The following is a 23,192-nucleotide window of genomic DNA, read 5'->3' as shown; positions in this document are numbered from 1 at the left end:
TTTTTGTGCACTATATTGTTTCGAATTCGTTAAATTTTTGGCACATGCGAATCATTTTGAACCACTGGACTGTGTTTTGTGATTACTGCTCTAGGACAATTTAACAGTCTATGAACTAGTGTATGTAGTAGGTAACAATCAGCTTTCCTTTAATTCGAACTATATGTGAGACCCGAAACTGACAGTATCAGTGAAGAATTTACAACAAGAGTATAATTAAAGTGTTTTAAATCTATCTCTGATGTCGAGCACAATATGCTACAGAACTAACATCTTTCAGCCAATTTTGGAGCCAGCGCAGCTACCGAGAACAGAAGAGGCTTACGCAGAAGGAAGAAGGTATGTTCCACTACTGACTACATCGACGATTTGAACAGCCGTCCCCCGCAAGCGAGTCCATTGTGTATCGACGGCGGCACCCGCTCGAACGAAGCGCGGGAATCTGGACTTTGCTTGGAGGCGCGTCGGGGAAGCTGCTTGCGATAACGCCGCGTGTATTTGCGACGTGAAGAAAGCCGGCCACAGATTTCACTTTGCAGTGGTGCCAAGCGGACTACAACTGAAATGGTCCTCGCACTTCAAATATCTCGGCTTTTCTTTCGCACAGGATACGCTAGAAGCAAAGGAGCGTCGTTGACGGCGCAGAAATGCATGAGCAGTGAGTACCAGCCGCGTGTGCAAAAGCATCACTGCTTTATCATCCTGTTGCACAACAGCACGCAAACAGTTTTACAAACGATTACAATGTGTTGGCCGCAAGCGACGCCCGTCAGCTGTGTAATACGAACCACATACGACAGCGTACATATGATGAGCGTAATCCATTACTATCTTCATTACATCTTTCAGTGTTCGCAGCGGAAAATGTTAAGGAAATATTTTTGCAGGAACTGTGAACGGTGTTGTTATATTCTCTTCTTAAATTGTGGCGACCAATAAGTTCTCAAAATGATATGAAAACTTACATTCTCAGTTGGAGTGTATATATCATTGTTTAGTGTATGACGGAGCAATGTGTGCGGCAGCAATCACAAGGCATAATTTTAAAACCGCTCTTAAGCTCCGTCTAGATAACTTTGAAGTTCAGTGAGCTTCCTGTTACCATCTTTCCCCGACAGGCGTACCCGTACTGATGCTATTACTTCTCCATGTCACATGAAAAGTCCGTTTCAAGGATTTTTGTTCCAAGAATGACTATAATCCTTCAGCTCTCAATGTTCATGGAAAAGAAGTTTGCATAGCTACGGGTAGTGCATGGTGTAAAACGTTAATAAAATTTCTCCGTCGACAGGTTTCAGTTTTTGTAAAATTTGACTTGTCAGCACTAGTTCTCCCGTCCGCACATATTGTTCCTTAACTGCTATAACGACGAAGAGCCTTCAGGCAGGTGGAACGAGTCACACTAGACAAGGCAGAGGCAGCCACTGCTGACTACGTCTGTACAATGTCTTTAATAATAAATTGTTACCAGTTCTAATCCTCTCACACTGATCATTATGGGGGTTACTTCTGGATTACTTTGTATGGGAGATTGTGCCGAGAAACTATTGTTAAGAAAACAATTCGATACGTTGTGCCGCTGCCGAGTTATTTGACATAGAAGTTAGCCAGTCAGGTCGTCGCGAGCGAAAATTCGAGCAGCCTGCCAGAAACAGTGTAGCTAAACACTGGTTTCCTCGAACCGAACGAACGTAGCTTTTATTTATCACTCCCTAAAAAGGCAAATTTTAACCGGTGATGAGCATTTGAACAAGTAGTAACTGAAGGACCCATAAACGGGAGATGTCTGTGCATCATTGCAGTTTAGGGTGGGCAGGTGCTTCAAATTGCGCGCGCAACAACCTGTTTGGCTAACTTCAATGCTAAATAACACGGAAACGGCAAAACATATCGAGTTATTTTCTCAGCACGATCTATTCTGCAACAATCTTATAAGTTTTCCAGACTGTTTCTGAAACCTTGTATACGTGTATTAGGAGTGAACAGCTACTTTGATAAAAACCACTGCTCGTTCTTCATTGCTACCCTGATCTATTGCGTCAAGAGAATGCATTTATGGAATGTTACACAGACCACTATTAATTATCTACATACAGGCAAGGTGAAGATCCATCTCGTACAAATATTAGATTTACGCGAAATTTAAATCCTTGAGTCCAAATATTCCAATAAGTTGTTGGAGTGGCTAATGAAGCATTCTTTTGCTTATATATATTTGGGGAATTTCAGATCCCTGCCTTATGTATACCGGAACTTTTGCACCAGAGCATAAAACTCCAGCCCCGGATCTACAATATTCCCTAACCGGGGCAAAAACGCGGTAGTGCCCCCCCCCCCCCCCCCCCCCCCCTCCGCCCCTCGAACATCAAAATTTTCAAAAAATCGATTTTTCAAAAATTTGTTCATGTTGTAGCGCACATCTTTCTGAAGGGTTTGATATATAAAAGTCATGTTATTTGGTTTTACGTGTGCCAAAATGCAGTACCTCGCCTCCGCACACATCTTTCTATCGCACGTCACTGTATTCCACTCTGTGGAATTCAAACCTTTATATTTTGTAATGGAAGCCATCAAACCTATATTCAGGACAGTGGAAATTAAAATGTTCTGTGGTCTCTCTCCTACTTCCGATCGGCCGATCTGACATCCTACCTCCATTTAAAAAAAACTCACAATTAATACTGGTTGGGATTATTTGGAACTGGGAAAATAAGAGGGGTCAACAGAAGCGTCCGATCTTACCCGTCGGCTTTGACCCGTGACGTAAGCGTGTTGTGGTGTGTGACGTCATTACGGCGCGGAGTTTGATTTGCGATTGTGGCGTGTTTGTAGATGTCTTGTTTTTGTTTGTCGTGCTCTCTGGTGGTGTGTTCATGGTTTTCGTTTGTTTCGTGTGGTGGGGTCAGTTTTCTGTTGCTCAGGTGTTGGATTTGAAGCGGAATTTCTATTAGTGAGTTAATGGTTAATTTAATGCTCATTGCTGTATCCGATCTCACGCGTCGGCTTTGACCCGTGACGTAAGGGACCTACACATTGATCTGTAGCGTAGCCCTGAATACGAGGTTAGGTTGGGAGTTTTTTTTTGGAATGCGGCCGCGGCAGCGGCCGCCTATGATTCGAAAATATTGATTTGACACTAATGAACATGTATACGTAATATGAAGCAATTTGATGAACATATTGATCTGTAGCGTAGCCCACTTGAGGTTAGGTTGGGAGTTTTTTTTTGGAATGCGCCGCGGCAGCGGCCGCCTATGATTCGAAAATATTGATTTGACACTAATGAAGCCTGTGGGGGGATGGGGGGGCACTGCAGACTCCCCCCACCGCATAACGACACATGATGATCAAATTTTGAAAAAAAATGAAAAATTTTTTCCGTACCTGCTAAACTGCATAAGTGCCGATGTATGTAGGTGTAAGGGAAGCTTTCGTTTCTTAGTTTTCTATTGGGGGATGTGATCGGTAGGTTCTGTTGAGCTATATAGGTTAAGGGAAGTGTCCGATTATGGATAGGAATGTGTTTTTTGGTATTTGGTCAGTTTTGTGATGTTGATTTATTTCGTTGTTTTGCGTGGTTTTGAATGGCGGTCGGTGGCTACATTTCTGTATATTTAGTTTCTCCGCACCCAAAAACCCCTAATTTCCCACGCTTGTCCCGTTACAGTCATTAGGCTTTTTGTGAAACTTGTGTATTTCAGTGTTTACAATACGTATGCGATGTTTTTATATCCGCCATATTGGAATTGTTTATAGTCGTTTCCGCGGTATTTGTGACGTCATGGGTCAAAGCCGACGGGTAAGATCGGACGCTTCTGTATTTCCAATTAAATATAGGATGCATAAAACCAGTAAAGGCAAGAGACAAGCAAGACAATACACATTTCTTCAATCCTTTGGTCCCAGCATTTTTGTCTTTCTATCCCGCTACAGCTTTACCAGGCCCCCCACAACCGCACGAGTGGTCGACTGTGAAGAGCGGACAAATTGAACAGCTGGGCGGCGGCCATTAGAGTGGTAAACTGACGCGCGGGGTTCGAATGTTTATATATTGCTTTTGGTTATAAAATGCCTTCCCTTGAGTTAAGTCACAAACATATGCCTCATTAAAATACGTTACTACAATATACTTTTTAATTTATGAACAAACAGCAACTAGTCACTGTTTATGAATTTATCTTACGTACTACATGGAATCTGCCATTGCTAAAAGTTATGTACTGGACCCATAGCATTTTTCGTAGTTCATTTACGATAGATTTACGCAAAATGCATCAAAATACTCGAAGATTTGCCCACTATATTAATAGATATTTTCTGACTCTACCTTGCTTTAGATTTTATGGCGAGAAGTGCGTTATATATGGCATAGTGCTTTGGCAACTCACAACCAAATTATCAAGTTTCAACCTAACCTAGACCATGAAAACACTACCGATCAGCCCACTTTCTTCAAAATGATCAGAACATATAAAAAGTTGTTCTGTCGGTCGGAAATCTTGCCTCCTGACAGCGTTTAACCATTTTTGTAACAGCTGTGGTTTTGAGAAAGGAAACCTTCAAATAGATGCACAGACATTGTGCTAATACCACTTTACAAAACATTTATTAAGCAAGTGCACTGACATACAAATCAACTTAAAATATCCACATACCTGTGAAATGTAATATTCGTTCCTTCTTCGAATTTATTTGTACAATTAATCGCTGCACAACTCTTCACCATTGTACTTCTTTTGATAGGAACATACAAACAGTAGAATTACGAGTAACAAATACTGTATGTACGCCCCAACAAATATACAACGTTGAATCAGGATCTTCATAAACAACAATACTACACAACACATCAGACTACAACCACTATAATGGCGTCCAGCCGAAGGTTCAAATTACCCGCGACTACAGCGCCATAGGTGAGTCTAGTTATTTTTTACAAGGTCTTTGAGCTTTACACGGCATCATTTCCTTTCTGTGAAAGAACCTATTACGTCATCAAAGTTGGTCGAACGTTTTGCTACATGAAAAATCAAATTGTCGTCTAATACTAGAAAAGCCGTTAACACGAATAGTACTTACTGGTGTGGTTTCTCGATTTGATTATGTCTATTTTGTCATTGTCTGCTACCTAAAACGAAATAGGCCTTTCTGATATTGCAGCAATTGTAAAAGATGCCAATAAGCGAGACAGTTTGGGCACAAATGGCCATTTTTGTCTTCCTCATTTACATAAATAACACGACAGAATATAATTGACGTAGTACCAATATAAAATGCCTATTAGGCCTACTACAAGCAAAAGGTTTTGTGTTAGGAAATAGTTTCACATTTCATTCATATGCTCCAGTTTCTCAAGTTTCACATTTCATTCATATGCTCCAGTTTCTCAAGAATGCGATCGAAAAGCAGTAGTACGAAATTTTTACATCAATTTGGAATCGTCATATCCCCCATATAATTTGTGTGATGCCCCCTTTTTTTTCTCCTTCCTCATTCTAACAAACAATCTTGCCATCACTAACTCTGTAACTATTCCTGCCATTGACGAAACTTATTCTTCAGTTAACTTCACTAGCCCTTACCAGAACCACGGTTTAGTTATCCCGCGTTTATTTTCAACTTAGCCATTATTACGTGTTCGTACAACGCGTTTTCCGTGCTGTTTCGAGAATATAACTTCAGCGGTTGCTAACCGGGGACTGTATAGGAGGTCGTTAGTAGTGTAGCGTTCTGACAAAAATTTTCTGTCAAAATTTCATTTTCTTGGCTACACCGACAAGATAATAAATCTTTGTTACCTGTTATTCCTGCCAGTCGTTTATTTCCAATCTGGTAGTCTGAATCTATGGATTTCGCTTGTATTATAACAACGCTGATCATTCGCACACCCAGTCAACCACATAAACAAACGGCGATTGGCATTCACCCGTTCGGGTTTATTCGGCTCACCTCATATAGCCCCGTTCCCTTTTCTCTGCGGGAAAGTTTTTTATTTCTATATGCAACGAGGATTCTCCTGGCAGAGAGATCACGTATACTGTACACGCATTCAAAAATCAACTTATGATTCGTCCGTAAATCAACTTAGAATGTGTTCAAAAATGTTCAAAAACAAACGGGGATACGTTATCGTTAGACCAACGTGCGCTGAATGCTATATGATTTTTGAAAAAAGGTTTGTTCTTCAACAATGATTTTGGCTCACCTGGAATTCGTGACCGAGGCAGATTCCACAGTTTGCGTCCGCCGCCCCCCCCCCCCCCCCCTCAACCGCCCTTAGATCTGGGCCTGTAACACTCTATTCCCAATCCTAGAGAGGGATGCGCAGTCTATATGATTGCTTTTAATTCTAGAACTCTGCTTATGAATTGCAGAGTAAATTCTAAATTCACTCTTGTTATTGACCACAAATACAATTAGGTCGTTAAGAACCCCTAGATACCTGAAGGGGATTCTGCAAGATATTTAGCTGTCTACTTTACACAAGAAATGTATATCAAGCTTGTGTAGAGTAAATCCTTTCTTCACCTTAGCTGCGTTTCGCAGAAGATTATGCTGTGGCACAGTAATGTGTGAAAGTATACCAGCAATCTTGTCTGTAGGTCAACACAGCGAGAGAGATTACTGAATTCAAAGTAGGCAGAGGTGGCTTTTGTGTTCCAATTATCCATGTGCTCCTGCCACCTCAGTTTACTAACCAGACAGATACCCAGGAACTTCACATGTGGAGACTCATCCAGTGTGTGCCCATAGGCCTTTAGTTCTGGTATCTGATTTCGTTTGCTCGGAATTACTTTATAAAGAGTTTTTGCGAGATTAAGGATAAAGTTGTTGACTGTGAACTGTTTGTAAACTTGTTCTGCTATTCTCCAAGTCGCGTCTGTTATAGTTGTGTTTTTTTTCAGTATATGTGTCATCAACAGAACATTACAGTTTTTGAAGAGTCCGCGAATGTCCGACGTCAAACATTTATATAGGAGTGTGCAGAGCACCAAAGTTTGCAGCACATCGTATTTAATGTTTCCCCGCCATGAATTTCATGTTGTCGTCATATCGTCAGATAATGTGACCTTGGAGATTTGCTATGATCCTTATGTACTCTGCTTGACAAGACATAGACCCAGAAGACAGAGTTGGATGTCAAAGTAGCTTTGTAGATGTACAAGCCGTCAGCGGGTGTGTAAGTGATTAGTTTCAGTTCTCTGTGACAGACACGAGGGTTGCCCAGAAAATAATTCACCGCATTTTTTTCTCAGTCGTAAACAATGCTACGAATGCGAAACATTACGTATGTAATATTTGAAGACTCCTGAGTGAGAGCGCCAAGTTTCCGTCACTTGCGACGGATAGCTTAGCTGCAGGACAGTTTCAAAATGGCGGCTGTAGGTGATGCACGTTACAAGCAACGGCCGTCACTGAATTTATTACTGCAGATAAAGAAACTGTGGGGAATATTCACAAACGCTTGTGCAAAGTCTATGGAGCATTTGCTGTCGACAGAAGTACAGTTAGTCTCTGGGCACAGGGGGTGAGGTCATCAGAAGAGCGGTTCGGCGGAGCTCCACAATTTGCAGCGGTCGGAGAAATCATCCATGGCTGCCACTCCACACGTGTAACAGCAAGCTGATGTCATTCGCAAGGACTGACACATTACGACTCGGCAGTTGGCGCTGCATCTGTCAATCAGCAAAGGAAGTGTGGATGCAATTATCTGCAGTATTGGATATTCAAAATTGTGTGGAAGATGGGTCCCGTGGTGTCTAACTGTGGATCACAAATCGCACAGAAAACTTGTCGTAACATTTTGAAACTGAGGGGGAAGCCTTCTTGTCCCAGGTTTTGACGGGTGATGAAACCTGGGTGCACCATTTTGAACCTGAAGCAAAACGACAGTCGGTGGAATGGCACCATTCCCATTCCCCACAGAAGAAAAAATTAAAAGCAAATGCTTCTGCCAGTAAGGTCATGATCACCATGGGATTGTGAAGGTGTGATCCTGTGATCCTTATTGATGTGATACCGAGAGGCAGTGCCATTAATTCAGAAGCATATGTCAACACATTAACAAAACTCAAGATGCGCTTCCAGTGACTTCGGCGCCACAGCAATCCAGGATGTGTTTCTCTCCAACAGGATAATGCTCGGCCCCACACAAGTCTGAGCACTGCTGAACATATCGCAAAACAGGGTTGGATAGTGTTACCCCATCCACCCTACAGTCCTGACCTAGCCCTGTCGGGCTTCCACTTGTTCAGGCCATTAAAGGATGCCATTTATGGAAGACATTTTGAGGACAATGAGTAGGTGATTCACACAGTGAAGCACTGCCTCCACCACCAGGACAAGGATTGGTACTGACAAGGCATACACACCCTTGTTTCGCACTGGAGGAAGGCTGTAGAATGGGATGGAGAGTATGTGGAAAAGTAGGGTGTGTAGATAAAACACCATTCTTTCGTGCATGTACTTCTCATTATGTTCAATAAAGAACTGTTGAAGAAAAAAATGCGGGGCATCACTTTCTGGGCAACACTCGTAGAATGGGCAACACAGTGCGTTAGTGTTATTCATGTTTAGCGTTGTTACCGAGTTTGGTAAACAGTGTCACATGAGTGATCACTGTGAAGGACGTGGAGATGCCACATGGCTGTGTGAGGATGCGTCATCAATCTGAAAGGTGCCTCCTTGAGGGTCTCCATTTGGCAGACTGGTCGAATCATTTAATACAATGCGACAGAAGTTCTAGCTGGACTGCATGTGAACTCGAGGGCAGCCAACTCAAAGTCAAGGTTCCAGAAGACAATGACTGACAACAACAAGGGAACATCGCCATACTGAGCATCAAACAGATCATAACAACTTCATATCTACGTCTGCTGTCCAAGGACCAGAAATGGCCTCCCTGCAACATTCTGTGATATACTGCACCATTGGCCAGATACTAGCACCAATCAGGCTCGTGAATTATTGTCCCATGCAGAGGCTGGCATTTAACACCACAACACAAACAGCTGTATTTTGAGTCGTGGTGTGACTGGGAAGCATGGACTGTCGAAGAATCGTGTTGCATTGTGTTCAGTGAGGAATCGCAGTTCTGCATTGCTCCAGATGATTATCGTCAGCTAGTATGGCAGTGATCTGAGGTGAGGTCCAATTCTTCCAGTATTTTGGAGGGGGTGGTGTGGGGAGCCACTGTGCATGACTTCAAGTCATGATTGGTAGTGATTGAGGGAAATTTGAGGGCACAAAGATACGTAAAGGACATCCTGTATCCTCATGTGTTACTTGTGATGCTACAGTATTGTGATGCCGTTTTTCAACAGGACAATGCAATTGGCGCCGTTTTTCAACAGGACAATGCAGTTGGCAGTCAAACTAGACAGTGCTGTGTCCTTGTGAACTGTCTGCGTGATTTTGAGCTACTCCTGTGGCCAGCAGGGTTCCCAGATCTGTCCCCGATAGGACATGTGTGGTACCAGCTCAGATGTCAACTCTCTCCCAGTGTCAGTACACACATCAAGGCCCAGTTAGAACAGTTGTGGGTCAGCTTGACTCCAGGAGATGATGCAACGCTTTCTTTGACACTCTCCCAATCAAATAAAAGTATGCATCCAGGCCAGAGGAAGTGCAATGTCATAAATGGGTTCAAACTGCCAAGTTCCTTCTAAAATTGTATCGATTTTATAATCACTGAAATAACATCACATACACTCTCAACTTGTGAAGTTTAATTTCGTTTCCTCCTCTTCTTCTGAGTGCTGCACATGATAATTATGATGGTCTCTTGACCATTTGGGGAACAAGTCGGCACTGGAGACTTACACATGTATTAGATCGCAATGTAACTATAATTTGCTGCTGCACCAGTGGAAGCGACAGTGGCCTGACCAACGTGATGCAATGTTTGTCTCTCTCTCCCTCTCTCTCTCTCTCTCTCTCTCTCTCTCTCTCTCTCTCTGTGTGTGTGTGTGTGTGTGTACAGTTTTCCAATAATGTTATGGCTGGGGGGGGGGGGGGGATGGATGTGGGTTGTATGTTTGAAGGGGTGTGCTCCGACACATAAAATTTTTGAAATTAAGCACTGATTGGGTGGCAACACAGAACTGTATCAAAAGCCTTATATCAGTAGGGGCAAAGCATTTACATGTGATTTAGAAATTTTGAGGGCATTGTTATCTGTAAACTGAGGTGACAGTGTGACAGAAGTCATTAAGTCATGAGATACCTCCTAATATTGTGTTGGACCTCCTTTTGCCTTGCATAATGCAGAAACTCAGCTTGCATGGACATTGGAAGCCCTCTGCAGAAACCAACTGACCTCTCGGTTATGTCCCATAAATGTTCGATGGTATTCGTATTGAGTGATCTGGGACGCCAAGTCATTCACTCGAATTGTACAGAATGTTCTTTGAACCAGCTGCGAACAGTTGTGGTATTGCGTAATGGCACATTGTAAGCTATAAAAATTCCATCGTTGTTTCGGAACATGAAGTCCATTAATGGCTGCAGACAATCTCCATGTAGCTGAACATAACTGTTTCTTGTGAATGATTGGTTCAGTTGGACCAGAGGACCAAGTGCATTCCATGTAAACATAACCCGTACCATTACGGGGCTACCACCAGCAAGTACTGTACCTTGTGGACAACTTGGGTCCATGCCTTTATGGGGTCTGCAGCACATTCTAACTCTACCACCAGCTCTCACCAATTACAATCCGGACTCATCCGGCCAACAGGTCACGATTTACCGGTCGTCTAGGATCCAAATGAAGTGATCAAGATTGATGAGGCGATGCAGGCGGAGTCAGGCTGTTAGCAAAGTTAGTCGCGTCAGTCGTCTGCTGCAATAGTCCACTAACGCCAAATTTCGATGCGTTGTCCTAACAGATGCTTTCGTCGTTCTTGCCACATTTATTTCTGTGGTTATTTTGTGCAGTGGTGCTTGACTGATATCACTGATAACTCTATGTAAACTCTACTGCTCTCGGTAATTAAGTGAAGGATGCCGGCCGCTGGGTTGTCCGGGGCGAGAGGTAATACATGAAATTTGGATTTCTCGGCACACATTTGACACTGTGAATCTCGTAATATAGAAAACCCTAACGATTTCCAAAATGGAATGTCCCACGCATCTAATTCCAACTACCATTCCGAACTCAGGGACTGTTACCTGGCGTGTGACCGTAATCACGTTGGAAACCTATTCACAAGAATGGCCTGTCCATTTCTCGAGTCATTAGCAACGGTTCGTTCCTGCAACAATCTACAGTACAGGGCTGTTAGAAGAGGAGACAGTTCTTCCGCATACTTCATGTAGAATCGTAATGGTATCCTATCATGTCCAGTGGCCTTTCCTCTGTTGAGCTATTTCAGATGCTTTTCTGTCCCATGGTCACTTATTTCGACATTTATCATCTGACGTTCGTACGACAATTTAAAGGAGGAACTGTAGTGTGATCTTCCTCAGTGAAACAGTTTTAGAAAAAGACGTTCAGTATTTCGGCCTTCTCCGTGTCATCCGCCGTTTCGATGCAATTACGGACAGAGACTTCGATCCGTTTACTGACGGAACAAAAGACTAAAACTTCTTACGATTTTTAAAGTCACCGCCCATTAATTGTGATTTAATTGCTTTACTTGCAGTTAATATGTAAGTCAATTTCGGATTGTGAACTGTTTTTACTTTAAAATGAAAAGCAATGACGGCAACGTTAAAAGAGACTGGGGCCCCTCTCATTAAACGACTAGCTTAATTCAGAACTCTTACGAAAATTAATGCAGTTTCTTCTGAAAGTAGCAACAGCCCACAGTTTTGGCATGGAGGACAAATCTTTTAGTAAAATTTGTTATTGATCATGAATTTAAGTATGTTTCCTTGCAGAAATTAGTATTAAACCGATTAGCGGACTTCTTAATATTAAAATGATTGCAGGTTCTACAGCATTTCACAATGTTGACATTTCACTGTTTTGACTGTTGGAGATCAACGTTTAACTAACGTCACCTCATTTGTTGTTTTCATAGTTCATGGGCATAAGTTGAGGGTTTTACATGTTACATGGATATCTCTTCTTTCATTTGAGAAAAATTATTTGAGCACATTTGCATTTACATTTTACTGTTACCCTTGTTTTTGACAGAGGCCTGTGTTCTAACTTGTACCTCGACTTTAATTACTCGTCGACCTATTCAGGCGCGCACCGAACGAAAACGGGGCAAAATACTAACGGATGGACAGTCCTCAGTCTATTTCTTCATTGAAAATTATTTGAATATTTCGATAGCAAAGTACAATAATATTTTAAATGTTATTAGACAGTGCAAAAATTTCAGAAATTCATAGGCATTTTGTCATGTCATTTTCAAAAACATTAAAATTCTGAAGCCCATAAGGTGTTCATGATAACACATGTTATTACACAAAATGTTCAGTTTTTAAACCACTTTTTCGTGTAAGCGTCTTTTATCATATAGTTTTTTTTTTCATTTAAAGGCCTCATTATGTCAATTTGTCATAAACGTTCTTTCTCACAAATCAAAATTGCAAGTCTTTACAGAGTTACGTTCGATTAAGAATTTTTCACAATTTTACAAAGTCTAATACAGTGATTTGTAGATACAATGATAGATCCTGCGACGGATTGCCGGAACGACGGTTTTTGCTGGTGCCATGACCCTCAGTTGCGGACATGAACAGGGGAAGACATGCCAGGATTTGCAGCTGGTTACCGGATACAGATGACTATTTAGGTCTTGCTCTTTCGCAGGACAGACATCTTGTGTTTGGGGTACATGGAATACAATCGATTAAGCATCAATATACAAGCACACAATTACGCGGTTTGGCTAAAGAGGATATGTTAGTACATACATTGTCCTGTGAATGCATGTATGCTAGTATATTATGTTCATGGTGATAGTTTTAGTTCGTTCTGTCCATTTATTTCTTTTGTTTGCGTTTTGTTTGCCGCAGTAACGTTTTGCTATCTGTACTGTTGTCCACGTAGTCCTTTCTTTACGATTGCATCATTATTATTACTTGTTTGTAATGAGCATTGCAGTTTATTTATTGGCATACTACGTTACCACTATCTGCACTATCTACTTTCGTAATAATACCGACTATTTTCTTCATTTGTGTAGCCTGTTGTATAATTAGTTTATTAATGCTGATAATGTGCATGCAACAATTGAAATGCTTTTTCTCATCACGGCGAACCATTGTTATTTGTGGATGCTTTTCGACTGTTTCTATGGAAATGAGATGTTCACATGCATGTAGTACAGTGTGTCGTAGTATACTATTACAGCCATATCCAAGTAATCACAGTGAGACTTCTATACTTCTGAACTTACAGATATGCCAGCATACTAGGCAGTGAGAAGATAACCTTGTTTTACTTTCCTGCCTTGCGTTTTAATCACATGATTTTATAATATACTGGTACCTTGCTTCCTTATTCACTACCCTCTGTCTCTTCTTGCGATCTGAAAAATCGAGAAGGCATATGATACAGTTCCAACGGTCAATGGCTCACTAGTTACTGAAGCATGCATTTTTCTTGACAGAAGAAAAACAAAAAAAAAAAAAAAACCTATACATATATAAATAACTGAAAAGTATAATGTACTAACGAAGAAAGTTGGAGCGTTTAAATGGCGAAAAACGAAACACTACGCAAAGACAATAAAATTTAGTATACAGTAAGGCAAAATTTATCGTTTGGGCAATGGCCGGGCTACTTTTCCTCTCCCCGCCTCAAATTTCCCGCGGAGCTAGCGACGCACGCGCGACGCGAGAAACTGTGCCATAACCACAACGCCGAGCGACCTGGCGCAGGCGCGTGTCACGCCCCAGTCGCGTCGCGTCGCACTTTGCACGGTCCCATTTGAACCAGTGAAGTTACAAAAACGCGCGCTGCGCTGCGTCGTGCCACAGCGTCTCGATTTGCGCCTGGCTTACAAGTGCTGCGACATACTTTATGCCCCCACGTGACTTTGGCAGGGGTCCTGTGACGTCATTCGCCATGGTCCCGCGTGGCTTAGTTGGTAATATCGCTTGTAATTGTATCCGAGATTGTACATTCGTGGGTTTGGCTTTCTGATAAGTTATGCGCTTTCTCAATATGTACCGTTTCGTGTTGGAAAATAACGATAATGCCCGAGTTTCTGATTACGTTTGTTTAAACCACAGTGGCCCCATGTATACCATACCAAAGGCTCTTGGTATTCCAATGGAATACATACACACCATTCATCTTTTTCTGTATCGTGACGATGGAATAGAATGCCATTGTGTAAAGTAAAATGAGGATTTACTGGTCCCAGAGCTAGTGCTTCAATAACTGTGTTTCATCTTGCGTCATTCTTCTGTAAGCCCTGTATGTTATGACACATGCTCATGTATGACCTCCTGTATGTAGGTTCTTTGACAAACAGTACTTTTAATTCAGTAGTTTGTTCAACAAGTTCTGAATACTCGTGCAGTCCTTGCGATAGACGAGATAGTGCGTTCGCTACGAAGTTTTCCTTTCCGCTAATATGAATACTCTCTATGTCGTATTCTTGGAGTGGCAATGACCAGAGTGCCAAAATGCTGATGCAACAACTTACAGCTCATGAGGCAACTCAAGGCTTGGTGATCACAAAACACCTTGACATGTTTACCATATGCATAGAATTAAATTTCTTTATGACCATATTACAGCCAATCCCTCGATTTTGGTGACAGAGTAAGATCTCTCACATTCTGATGGAGTCCTACTCGCAAATCCTATGACTCTAATGTCAGCATTGCCATTAGTATCCATCTGGGATGGGCAAGCACCTATTCTGGAGAATGATGCATCTGTCGTCAGACAGAAATCTTTGCTAATATCCGGATGATGCAGAATTTGTGCATGTACTAGAGTATGTTTGATTTTATCAAATGCAATCTGGCACCCTCATGTCCAACACCAAGGTGTGTTTTTGCCAAGTAAGCTTAATAGTGCTTCACTACTAAGCAACTGACTCGGGAAAAAATAACTAAAGAAAGAAGCTAATTCTAAGTAAGCCTTTAGCTGGTTTTTTGTATTATTATTATTATTATTATTATTACAAGGAGGTGGCATGTTATTCAGTATCTCAATCTTACTCGAATCTGGGCTAACACCTTTAGGTGTTATGACATGAGATAAGAATTTTATTTTGTCTATTCCAAACTTGGATTTCTGCAAATCTGCACAGTGACACCCACGTTCTGGAACTTGGGAAGTAACTCAATATGCTTGTTCCACACTGCAGTGGTTATCAGCAGCTCATCTACATATACTGTTACTTTATTTAGTAACTGGGGACCTATGCCATGTCTAGAGCGGTGATAAACACGCCAGCACTCACTTTTAACCCAAATGGTAGTACACAAAACTGACAACTTCTGCCGTTGAAAATGAATGCGATATATTTTTTACATTCCTCAGACAGCAATATCTGCCAGTAGGAATTTTGTAAATCTATCAAAGATAGATATTGCACACCATAAAATTTCCAAATTTTTTGTTCTAGGTTTTATAGACTTGTTCTGATAGATACTATAATCTTTTTGATCACTCGTGCATCCAGCACTAAGCATAAACTACCTCCTGGTTTGGTTACAGGTAATAGAGGACTACTGTATGGAGATAAGGATGTTTCTCCTATTCTCTATTCTAACATTTTCTTGATTTCTTTGTTTAAGGCCTTCCTCTTGGTCAATGGAATCGAATAGGTCGTGTGGTAACACATTTCATGAGGCTTAACTTGCATGTGATATACGTATCCTTTTATTAGACCTGGTTTTTCTGCAAAGACTTGTAGATATCTATACAAGAGATTACATAGCTCATTTTCTGCTGCTCACTTAAGTAATCTGATTCTAAAATCTTGCATGGTAATATTGCCTTGAGATCTAGTTTGTTGTTGTCAACTTAAGGACACTTGGTTACATGAGCTAGAGCAATTGAACTATCACCTGTCAGTGGAGCTACAATTCCTACAAATTTGATTTTCACTCGCTGGCAGAATTTGCCGTGGAGAGCTTTTGTTTTAAGCAAATCCGGAATTATATTTTTTCCATCAACTGTAACAAAGCATTTGCCTGCCGAGAAGTCGATTTTTGCACCCTTCTGTTGCAGAAATCCTAAACCAATAATACAGTTGGCTGACAAATTCTCAACCACCAGGAACGCACAGTTAAATGCTCCATTTTCTGTTAATATTTCCAACCGAGTCTGCCAACTTATATTCTTCAACCTGGTGTCCATCACACCAATAATTCTACAATTCTGGATTGGTAAAGCAAGGTGTACTCTTCTCACACATTTGTTTAAACAAAATATAAGAAATAACATTCGCCGATGTATTGGTGTCGATTATTACTGCTGTAGGTACTTTACATACTTCACCTTCAAATGCAGCCTGTAACACTGTATTTTTTCCTCTCTGTAGAAATTTTCCTCAAAGAACAATTCATTGCGTACAACAACCCCATTATTATAATGAATCAGATTGATTTGTTTTAGTGTATTGCCCCCTACACTATTCGTGACCACTATTTGAGGACTTGATGTGATCAAAATCAGTTTGTTGGGAGGCTATTTGAAGGTTGATTACTTTCAATCTCTTTAATTAGCCTCACAGGTGGGTTTAGTGCCTGCCAGTTCACCGTATTATTACTGTTATTTTGATTACTTTAGTTTGGGTTGTTATTCTGTATCTAATGCTTTTGCCCACTGTCTTGTGGTGCAGTATTAGACTGCCCCAATCCGCTTGTTCATTGTTGGCCATGATTGTGGCATTATGTTGTTACCTTGATTGTTCATGTGGTTGTCATTCCGGTAACTGGTTGGTTCCTCCCTGTGCATGGTTACTTCTTTAACCTTGCTGGTGTGTATTTCGGTCATTTCCATTTCCATTACTGACACCATTACTGTTTTGGCTACAGTTGTGGTTCCCATTACCACTGTTATTGTGGTATGAATTGTCTGTTAGCCTGCCCGTTTTCTTGAGTCCACTGCTTTGTGTCCTCATGTGAAAAGTCTGTCGAGTCAAGAACGGGCAAGAACAACTGCTCAATGTCATTTTCCGGAGCATGCAATAACTTTTCTCTTAAATTTAAACGTAATTTTGCCTTTAAAATTTGATTAATATCTTTTATTGATATGGGATCATGCCAGTATCTTGTCTTATAATATATTTCTCAAAGTACTTGCGTAGAGTACCTTGTTTACTGTTGTAAATCTCAGGTGAGTACACTTCTTTTCTTAATCTCTCTTGCTGGTTGGAGACCAGTACTTTGATAAAAACACTCTCTCGAATTGTTCATGTGTTTCACATTTCTCGCCGGCCGGTGTGGCCGTGCGGTTTAGGCGCTTCAGTCTGGAACCGCGTGACCACTACGGTCGCAGGTTTGAATCCTGCCTCTGGCATGGATGTGTGTGATGTCCTTAGGTTAGTTAGGTTTAATTAGTTCTAAGTTCTAGGCGACTGATGACCTCAGAAGTTAAGTCGCATAGTGCTCAGAGCCATTTGAACCATTTTTCACATTTCTCTATAATTTCTGATGCCTGCAGGGCACCTTTGTCTTGTACATGTGAGGCAAAAAATCGTATTCTTTGGGTGCCTGTCCGGGATTTGGGCAGTATCCCACTGAAACTCTTTATGAAAACAACAGGGTGTTGACCCCTTTTCTTGTCTGGGATGTACATCTAAAATTGACGATGCTTGAGTAAACTCTCTTGCAAGAAGATGTTCATCAAAGCATTTGCCACTCACGTATCACACGATGAATACCCCTCGTTCGTATAAGTGTTATTCAGTGTTTCTCTGTACAACACACCCGGCTATGGAGACTGTAAATACATATGCGGATTTTTTGTTGCCACTGTTGCTGGGCTTCCATTTGCATTATTGTGCGCAGCTTACAACTCATGGTGCAATTTGCCAACATTTTCTTCCACGTCATGCTTCCACTTAGGAAGATCACATTTTAGCATTGTTTTAATTTGTTCTAATTCTGTTTTTAACATCAATATTTCCCTTGTTGTGCTGAGATAATACTTCAGCTCTAGAATTTTACTGTGTGTAATTCAGTACTAAGCACTTCGTTAATCTGTGAATCCTTTTGGTGCAACCAGTTCACAAAGTCACTATTAATTCTGTCACTTTGTGCTTTTAAGCCTCAGTAACCTCTTGATAAGAAATTGTTATATGATATCAACATACAAATAAATTAAATGAGGAGTATTTCTGTTCTTAGTGATGCAGATTTTTGTTTCAGATACATCATACCAGTACATATTAATCAACACTTTAGGTGAAAAGAAGAATGTTGGTCTGGTCCAATTAAACAAGCCAAAGGCCCTGAATGCCTTATGTACTGATTTAATACTGGAAATGGATGCAGCTATTGCCAAATTTGAAAAAGATGATAAAATTGGAGCTATTATTATCACAGGGAATGAAAAAGCATTTGCCGCAGGTGAGTCAGTGGGATGGGCAATCTCAATTGTGGTTGAAATTTTGCGACATTTACATTCCTTGTAACAAGAATTGTGGTTTTGTTTCAGTTTTAATATTAATAACAGAGCAGTAAGGAATGACAAAGTAACACAGGTAGTTTCTTATTCCAATTTAAGCTAGTGTTTTAATAAGTACTACCCCAATGTGAGAGATTACTCTTATTCAGTTACATTTACTTCACAGTGTTATACAGATAGAAGTATGGCCAATAAGATCTGGAAGAAAAATGAAGGTAGCTTTCCATGACATGAAAGACTTCTGTCAGAATCTTGGGTTTATACTGAAACACACTTTAATTCTTGCTGAGCTCTTGGCATCTTCTAGATAAGTTGTACAAGCGTGACTCACATGTCCATAGTGCACACATCACCTGCAGGTAAGAGGGATGGGGGGAAATAGTAATACATTTATAGAATTTCACATGTAAAGAAAAACTGTAATGTTGACAAGGAGAAATTGAGGGATTAAAAGTTTTTAAATGGCATCAGGTTGTTGCTTTTGGCTGCAATCAAAAACGCAGTTTTAGCCACTGAGGCAAGCGGTAATGAAGAGCATCATCACATGTCAATAATTGCACAAAGATCAAAATTCTGTTACGAATTAAAAAAAAAAGTATAGCCAAAGTTTATTATATCATATTATATAAAAACTTCTGAATAAGTGTGGTACTTGAGCCAAAAGATGTTGAACCTCACAGAATCCATCATTTTCATGGTACACTTCTAATAAATGAAGACCTTTTACTGAAAAAATAGCTGTAACCAAAATATGATAGTCCACCACAACAATAGGTAAAAAGAGATAAGATGTGGTATTGTAACCATAATTTAATTTCTGTTGTATATGAGCTGCCCTGAAACTATATTATGACAGTTTTTATTGGCCATTTGCAGTAGGCATATGGGTTCATATAATTAAAATGAATTTTTTTTCCATTCTAAGAATAAAATGTGAAATACAAGATATTCTCCTTGAGCCCAATTCCTTTCTAGTAACTTTGAAGAGAAGTTCCAGCAGTTAAACTGAAATTATTACTCATGTTAGTCTTTCTTCCTAAAATGTGTTTAATTAATGAAAATTCAACATTTGAAGGACATTGCTCTGAAATATTAATGCAATGCATATATAATTGAGAAAATTATTTATTATTGATGACTAAGTGCTCAGTATCTTTTGGAAGATGTAATTGAACCCATATGAGAATCAAATTTTTCAGCATGTTAATGTTGGGATATACATCTTTTTCTTGGGTATTATCTATTCTGAATACTGCCTTATTTTAGATCTCATTCTCTTTTATCTAGTCTTACTTGATGCAATAGAATAAGATTAATAGAATTTTTTTGGAATAAACAAACTAAAATTTAGTTTAACATATGTGCTGTAGGTGTAAAAATAAGTCTTCTATATGGTATTTCATAGGACATTTTTCGATGCTGCAACAAGATCTTGGTTTATTAACAGTATCTATTGGCAGGATATCCATGGTATTTTGAGGAAGAATATTGTCTCCTTGCATCTATTTGAAAAGTACCAGTGTGCACAAATGGGCATGACTGCCACTCTATAAACATGGGTAGTAGTTTGAATGACTTCACTACTTCTGTGTCTATGAGGATGGCTCCTCATACCCACTGCCGACCCATGTTGTTCCTGACTTCTAGTCTTATTGGTTCCAGTCAGGCTGCCAAGCTACACTGAGGCCAAATCTCTTATACTGATTAATATGATTTGACGACACGTATTTCAATTGGCTCCTCAGTCATGGTGTGTCAGGAATCAGACACGAAATAGATAGCTGACATCTTTTCATAGCTGAATGTGCTTTTCTCATAAACTGATACCAGATAGTCCAGATTTGTCTTCCTGCCAAATCTTATATTCCATATTATTCGGAGCACTGTACCAATGTATTGAGACTTGATACTGTGTCTGTATGTTGTAAGATTTGCAGTATTTGGAAGGAATGTGACAAAATCCATGTTCAAAAACTTCTAGATTAAATTTCGTGTTTCTCAGATTTCAGGACATCAGTACTCAGAACAAGCAATTCTGCTATGCAGTGGAAGGACTGTGTGCAACAATGGCACCTAATCATTGAGCTTATCACTGTAAAAGACATTTACCGTAAATGACTTCAGTAATGATGATATTAAGAATGCATTGACCCTGCCCTCTCACCACCCCATTTTTCTCCCTTTATGAGGCAGTGATACATAAAAAGAAAGAGAAAGGAATATGGTTTTCCTGCTTTTGGTGGTATGGCATTTGCAAGAATCAGTAGAGCTGTCACCAAGAATGGAACCAAGTCCACATTCCAATCAGTTGGGAAAAAAAGGCATTTGGCAATGTGAATGATAATCTAAGGATTCGTATACCTGGAATCAATTGCATTTCTTGTAAAGGTAGGTAATCAGCCATTGGTCAAGCACAATGTCTGTTTTGGAGCACTTCACTGAATATACACTGATCAGTGAAAACATTATGACCACCTACCTAATGGCTGGTATGTCCGCCTTTGGCACAGGTAATGGTGGTGCATAATGGCATGGAAGCAATGAAGCCTTGGTAGGTCACTGGAATGAGTTGACACCACACCTGCAAACACAAGTCACCTAATTCAGATAAATTCTGGTGAGGGGGCCAATAAGCTATGACACAACATTCAATCACATTGCAGATGTGTTCGGTAAGGTTCAGATCTTTTGATTTTGGGGGGGTGGGGAGGGGAGAGGGGGGGGGGGGGGGCGGCACATCAATCCTCACACCACTCCATCACACTCTTGGACTTGTGACATGGCACATTATCTTGTTGAAGAATGCCATGAAAGGATGTACGTGGTCTGCAACCAGATTTTGACACTTCTTGGCTGTCATGGTGCCTTGCTTGATCTCTGCTGGACCCATGGATGCTGACATGAGTTTTCCTGAGAGAGTAATGGAGCTGCTGCCAGCTTGTCTCTGAGTGATGATGAAGGTATCAGGATTCATCATATTATGCAAAGCTCTGTCACTGCACCAACATCCAGTGCTGGTGATCACATGCCCTTTTCAGTCATAGTTCCTGATGTGGTGGTGTTAACATTGCTACTTGCACAGGCTGCCAGCTGCAGAGTGACATCATTAGGAATGGTCAGTGCATTGTGTGTTCAGACACACTTGTACTCTGCCCAGCATTAAAGTGTGATGTTAGTTCCACCACAGTTCGCTGCCTGTCCTGCCTTACCAGTCTCCCCAGCCTATGACGTCCAACATCTGTAATGAGAGGTGGCCACCCAACCCCACGGCTTCTGTACATCATTTCACGTCAGTGTTGCCACGTGTTGAAGACACTTCACCACAGCACTCCTCAAACATCCAGCAATGTTTCTGAAATGTTTGTGCTGAGCCTCTAGGCCGTCACAAGCTGCCCTCAGTCAAACTCAGATCGTGCACTTTCCCCATTCTACACACGGTATGCTCACTGATACGGGTTCACAGGTAGATGCCGTGTTTCTTGACTTCCGCTAGGCATTCGATACAGTTCCCCACAGTCGTTTAATGAACAAAGTAAGAGCATATGGACTATCAGACCAATTGTGTGATTGGATTGAAGAGTTCCTAGATAACAGAACGCAGCATGTCATTCTCAATGGAGAGAAGTCTTCCGAAGTAAGAGTGATTTCAGGTGTGCTGCAGGGGAGTGTCGTAGGACCGTTGCTATTCATAATTGCATAAATGACCTTGTAGATGACATCGGAAGTTCACTGAGGCTTTTTGTGGATGATGCTGTGGTGTATCGAGAGGTTGTAACAATGGAAAATTGTACTGAAATGCAGGAGGATCTGCAGCGAACTGACGCATGGTGCAGGGAATGGCAATTGAATCTCAATGTAGACAAGTGTAATGTGCTGTGAATACATAGAAAGATAGTTCCCTTATCATTTAGCTACAAAATAGCAGGTCAGCAACTGGAAGCAGTTAATTCCATAAATTATCTGGGAGTACGCATTAGGAGTGATTTAAAATGGAATGATCATATAAAGTTGATCCTTGGTAAAGCAGATGCCAGACTGAGATTCATTGGAAGAATCCTAAGGAAATGCAATTCGAAAACAAAGGAAGTAGGTTACAGTACGCTTGTTCGCCCACTGCTTAAATACTGCTTAGCAGTGTGGGATCTGTACCAGATAGGATTGATAGAAGAGATAGAGAAGATCCAACAGAGAGCAGCGCGCTTCATTACTGGATCATTTAGTAATCGTGAAAGCGTTACGGAGATGATAGATAAACTCCAATGGAAGACTCTGCAGGAGAGACGCTCAGTAGCTCGGTACGGGCTTTTGTTAAAGGTTTGAGAAGATACCTTCACCAAAGAGTCAAGCAGTATATTGCTCCGTCCTACGTATATCTCACGAAGAGACCATGAGGATAAAATCAGAGAGAGCCCACACAGAAGCATACCGACAATCCTTCTTTCCACAAACAATACGAGACTGGAATAGAAGGGAGAACCGATAGAGGTACTCAGGGTACCCTCCGCCACACACCATTCAGGTGGTTTGTGGAGTATGGATGTAGATGTAGATGTAGATACTACATCCACTGTGTGTATCTCTGACAAGCAGTCATTCCTCACAAGGGGATGCTGATATTGTCTGAGTTGGTTTA

General features: G+C 40.9%; 1 protein-coding gene across 2 annotated transcripts in view; it reads left to right on the top strand.

Moving 5' to 3' along the window:
• The first annotated feature begins 506 nt into the window (after nt 1–506).
• LOC124776881 (enoyl-CoA hydratase, mitochondrial-like) overlaps nt 507–23,192 on the top strand; it is a 79,107-nt gene continuing 56,421 nt past the window's right edge. Inside the window, exons 1-2 of one of the 2 annotated variants that reach the window (XM_047252064.1) lie at nt 507–658; nt 18,301–18,501. In XM_047252064.1, the coding sequence (XP_047108020.1) occupies nt 565–658; nt 18,301–18,501 (295 nt within the window). In that variant the 5' untranslated portion in view covers nt 507–564. Of the gene's footprint in view, nt 659–13,902; nt 14,052–18,300; nt 18,502–23,192 lie in introns of those variants that run through there. The other variant, XM_047252065.1, reaches the window with a different exon arrangement.

The sequence above is a fragment of the Schistocerca piceifrons genome, chromosome 2 (assembly GCF_021461385.2).
Source record: "Schistocerca piceifrons isolate TAMUIC-IGC-003096 chromosome 2, iqSchPice1.1, whole genome shotgun sequence".
NCBI lineage: Eukaryota > Metazoa > Arthropoda > Insecta > Orthoptera > Acrididae > Schistocerca > Schistocerca piceifrons.
This window is presented reverse-complemented; position numbering and strand designations above follow the sequence as displayed.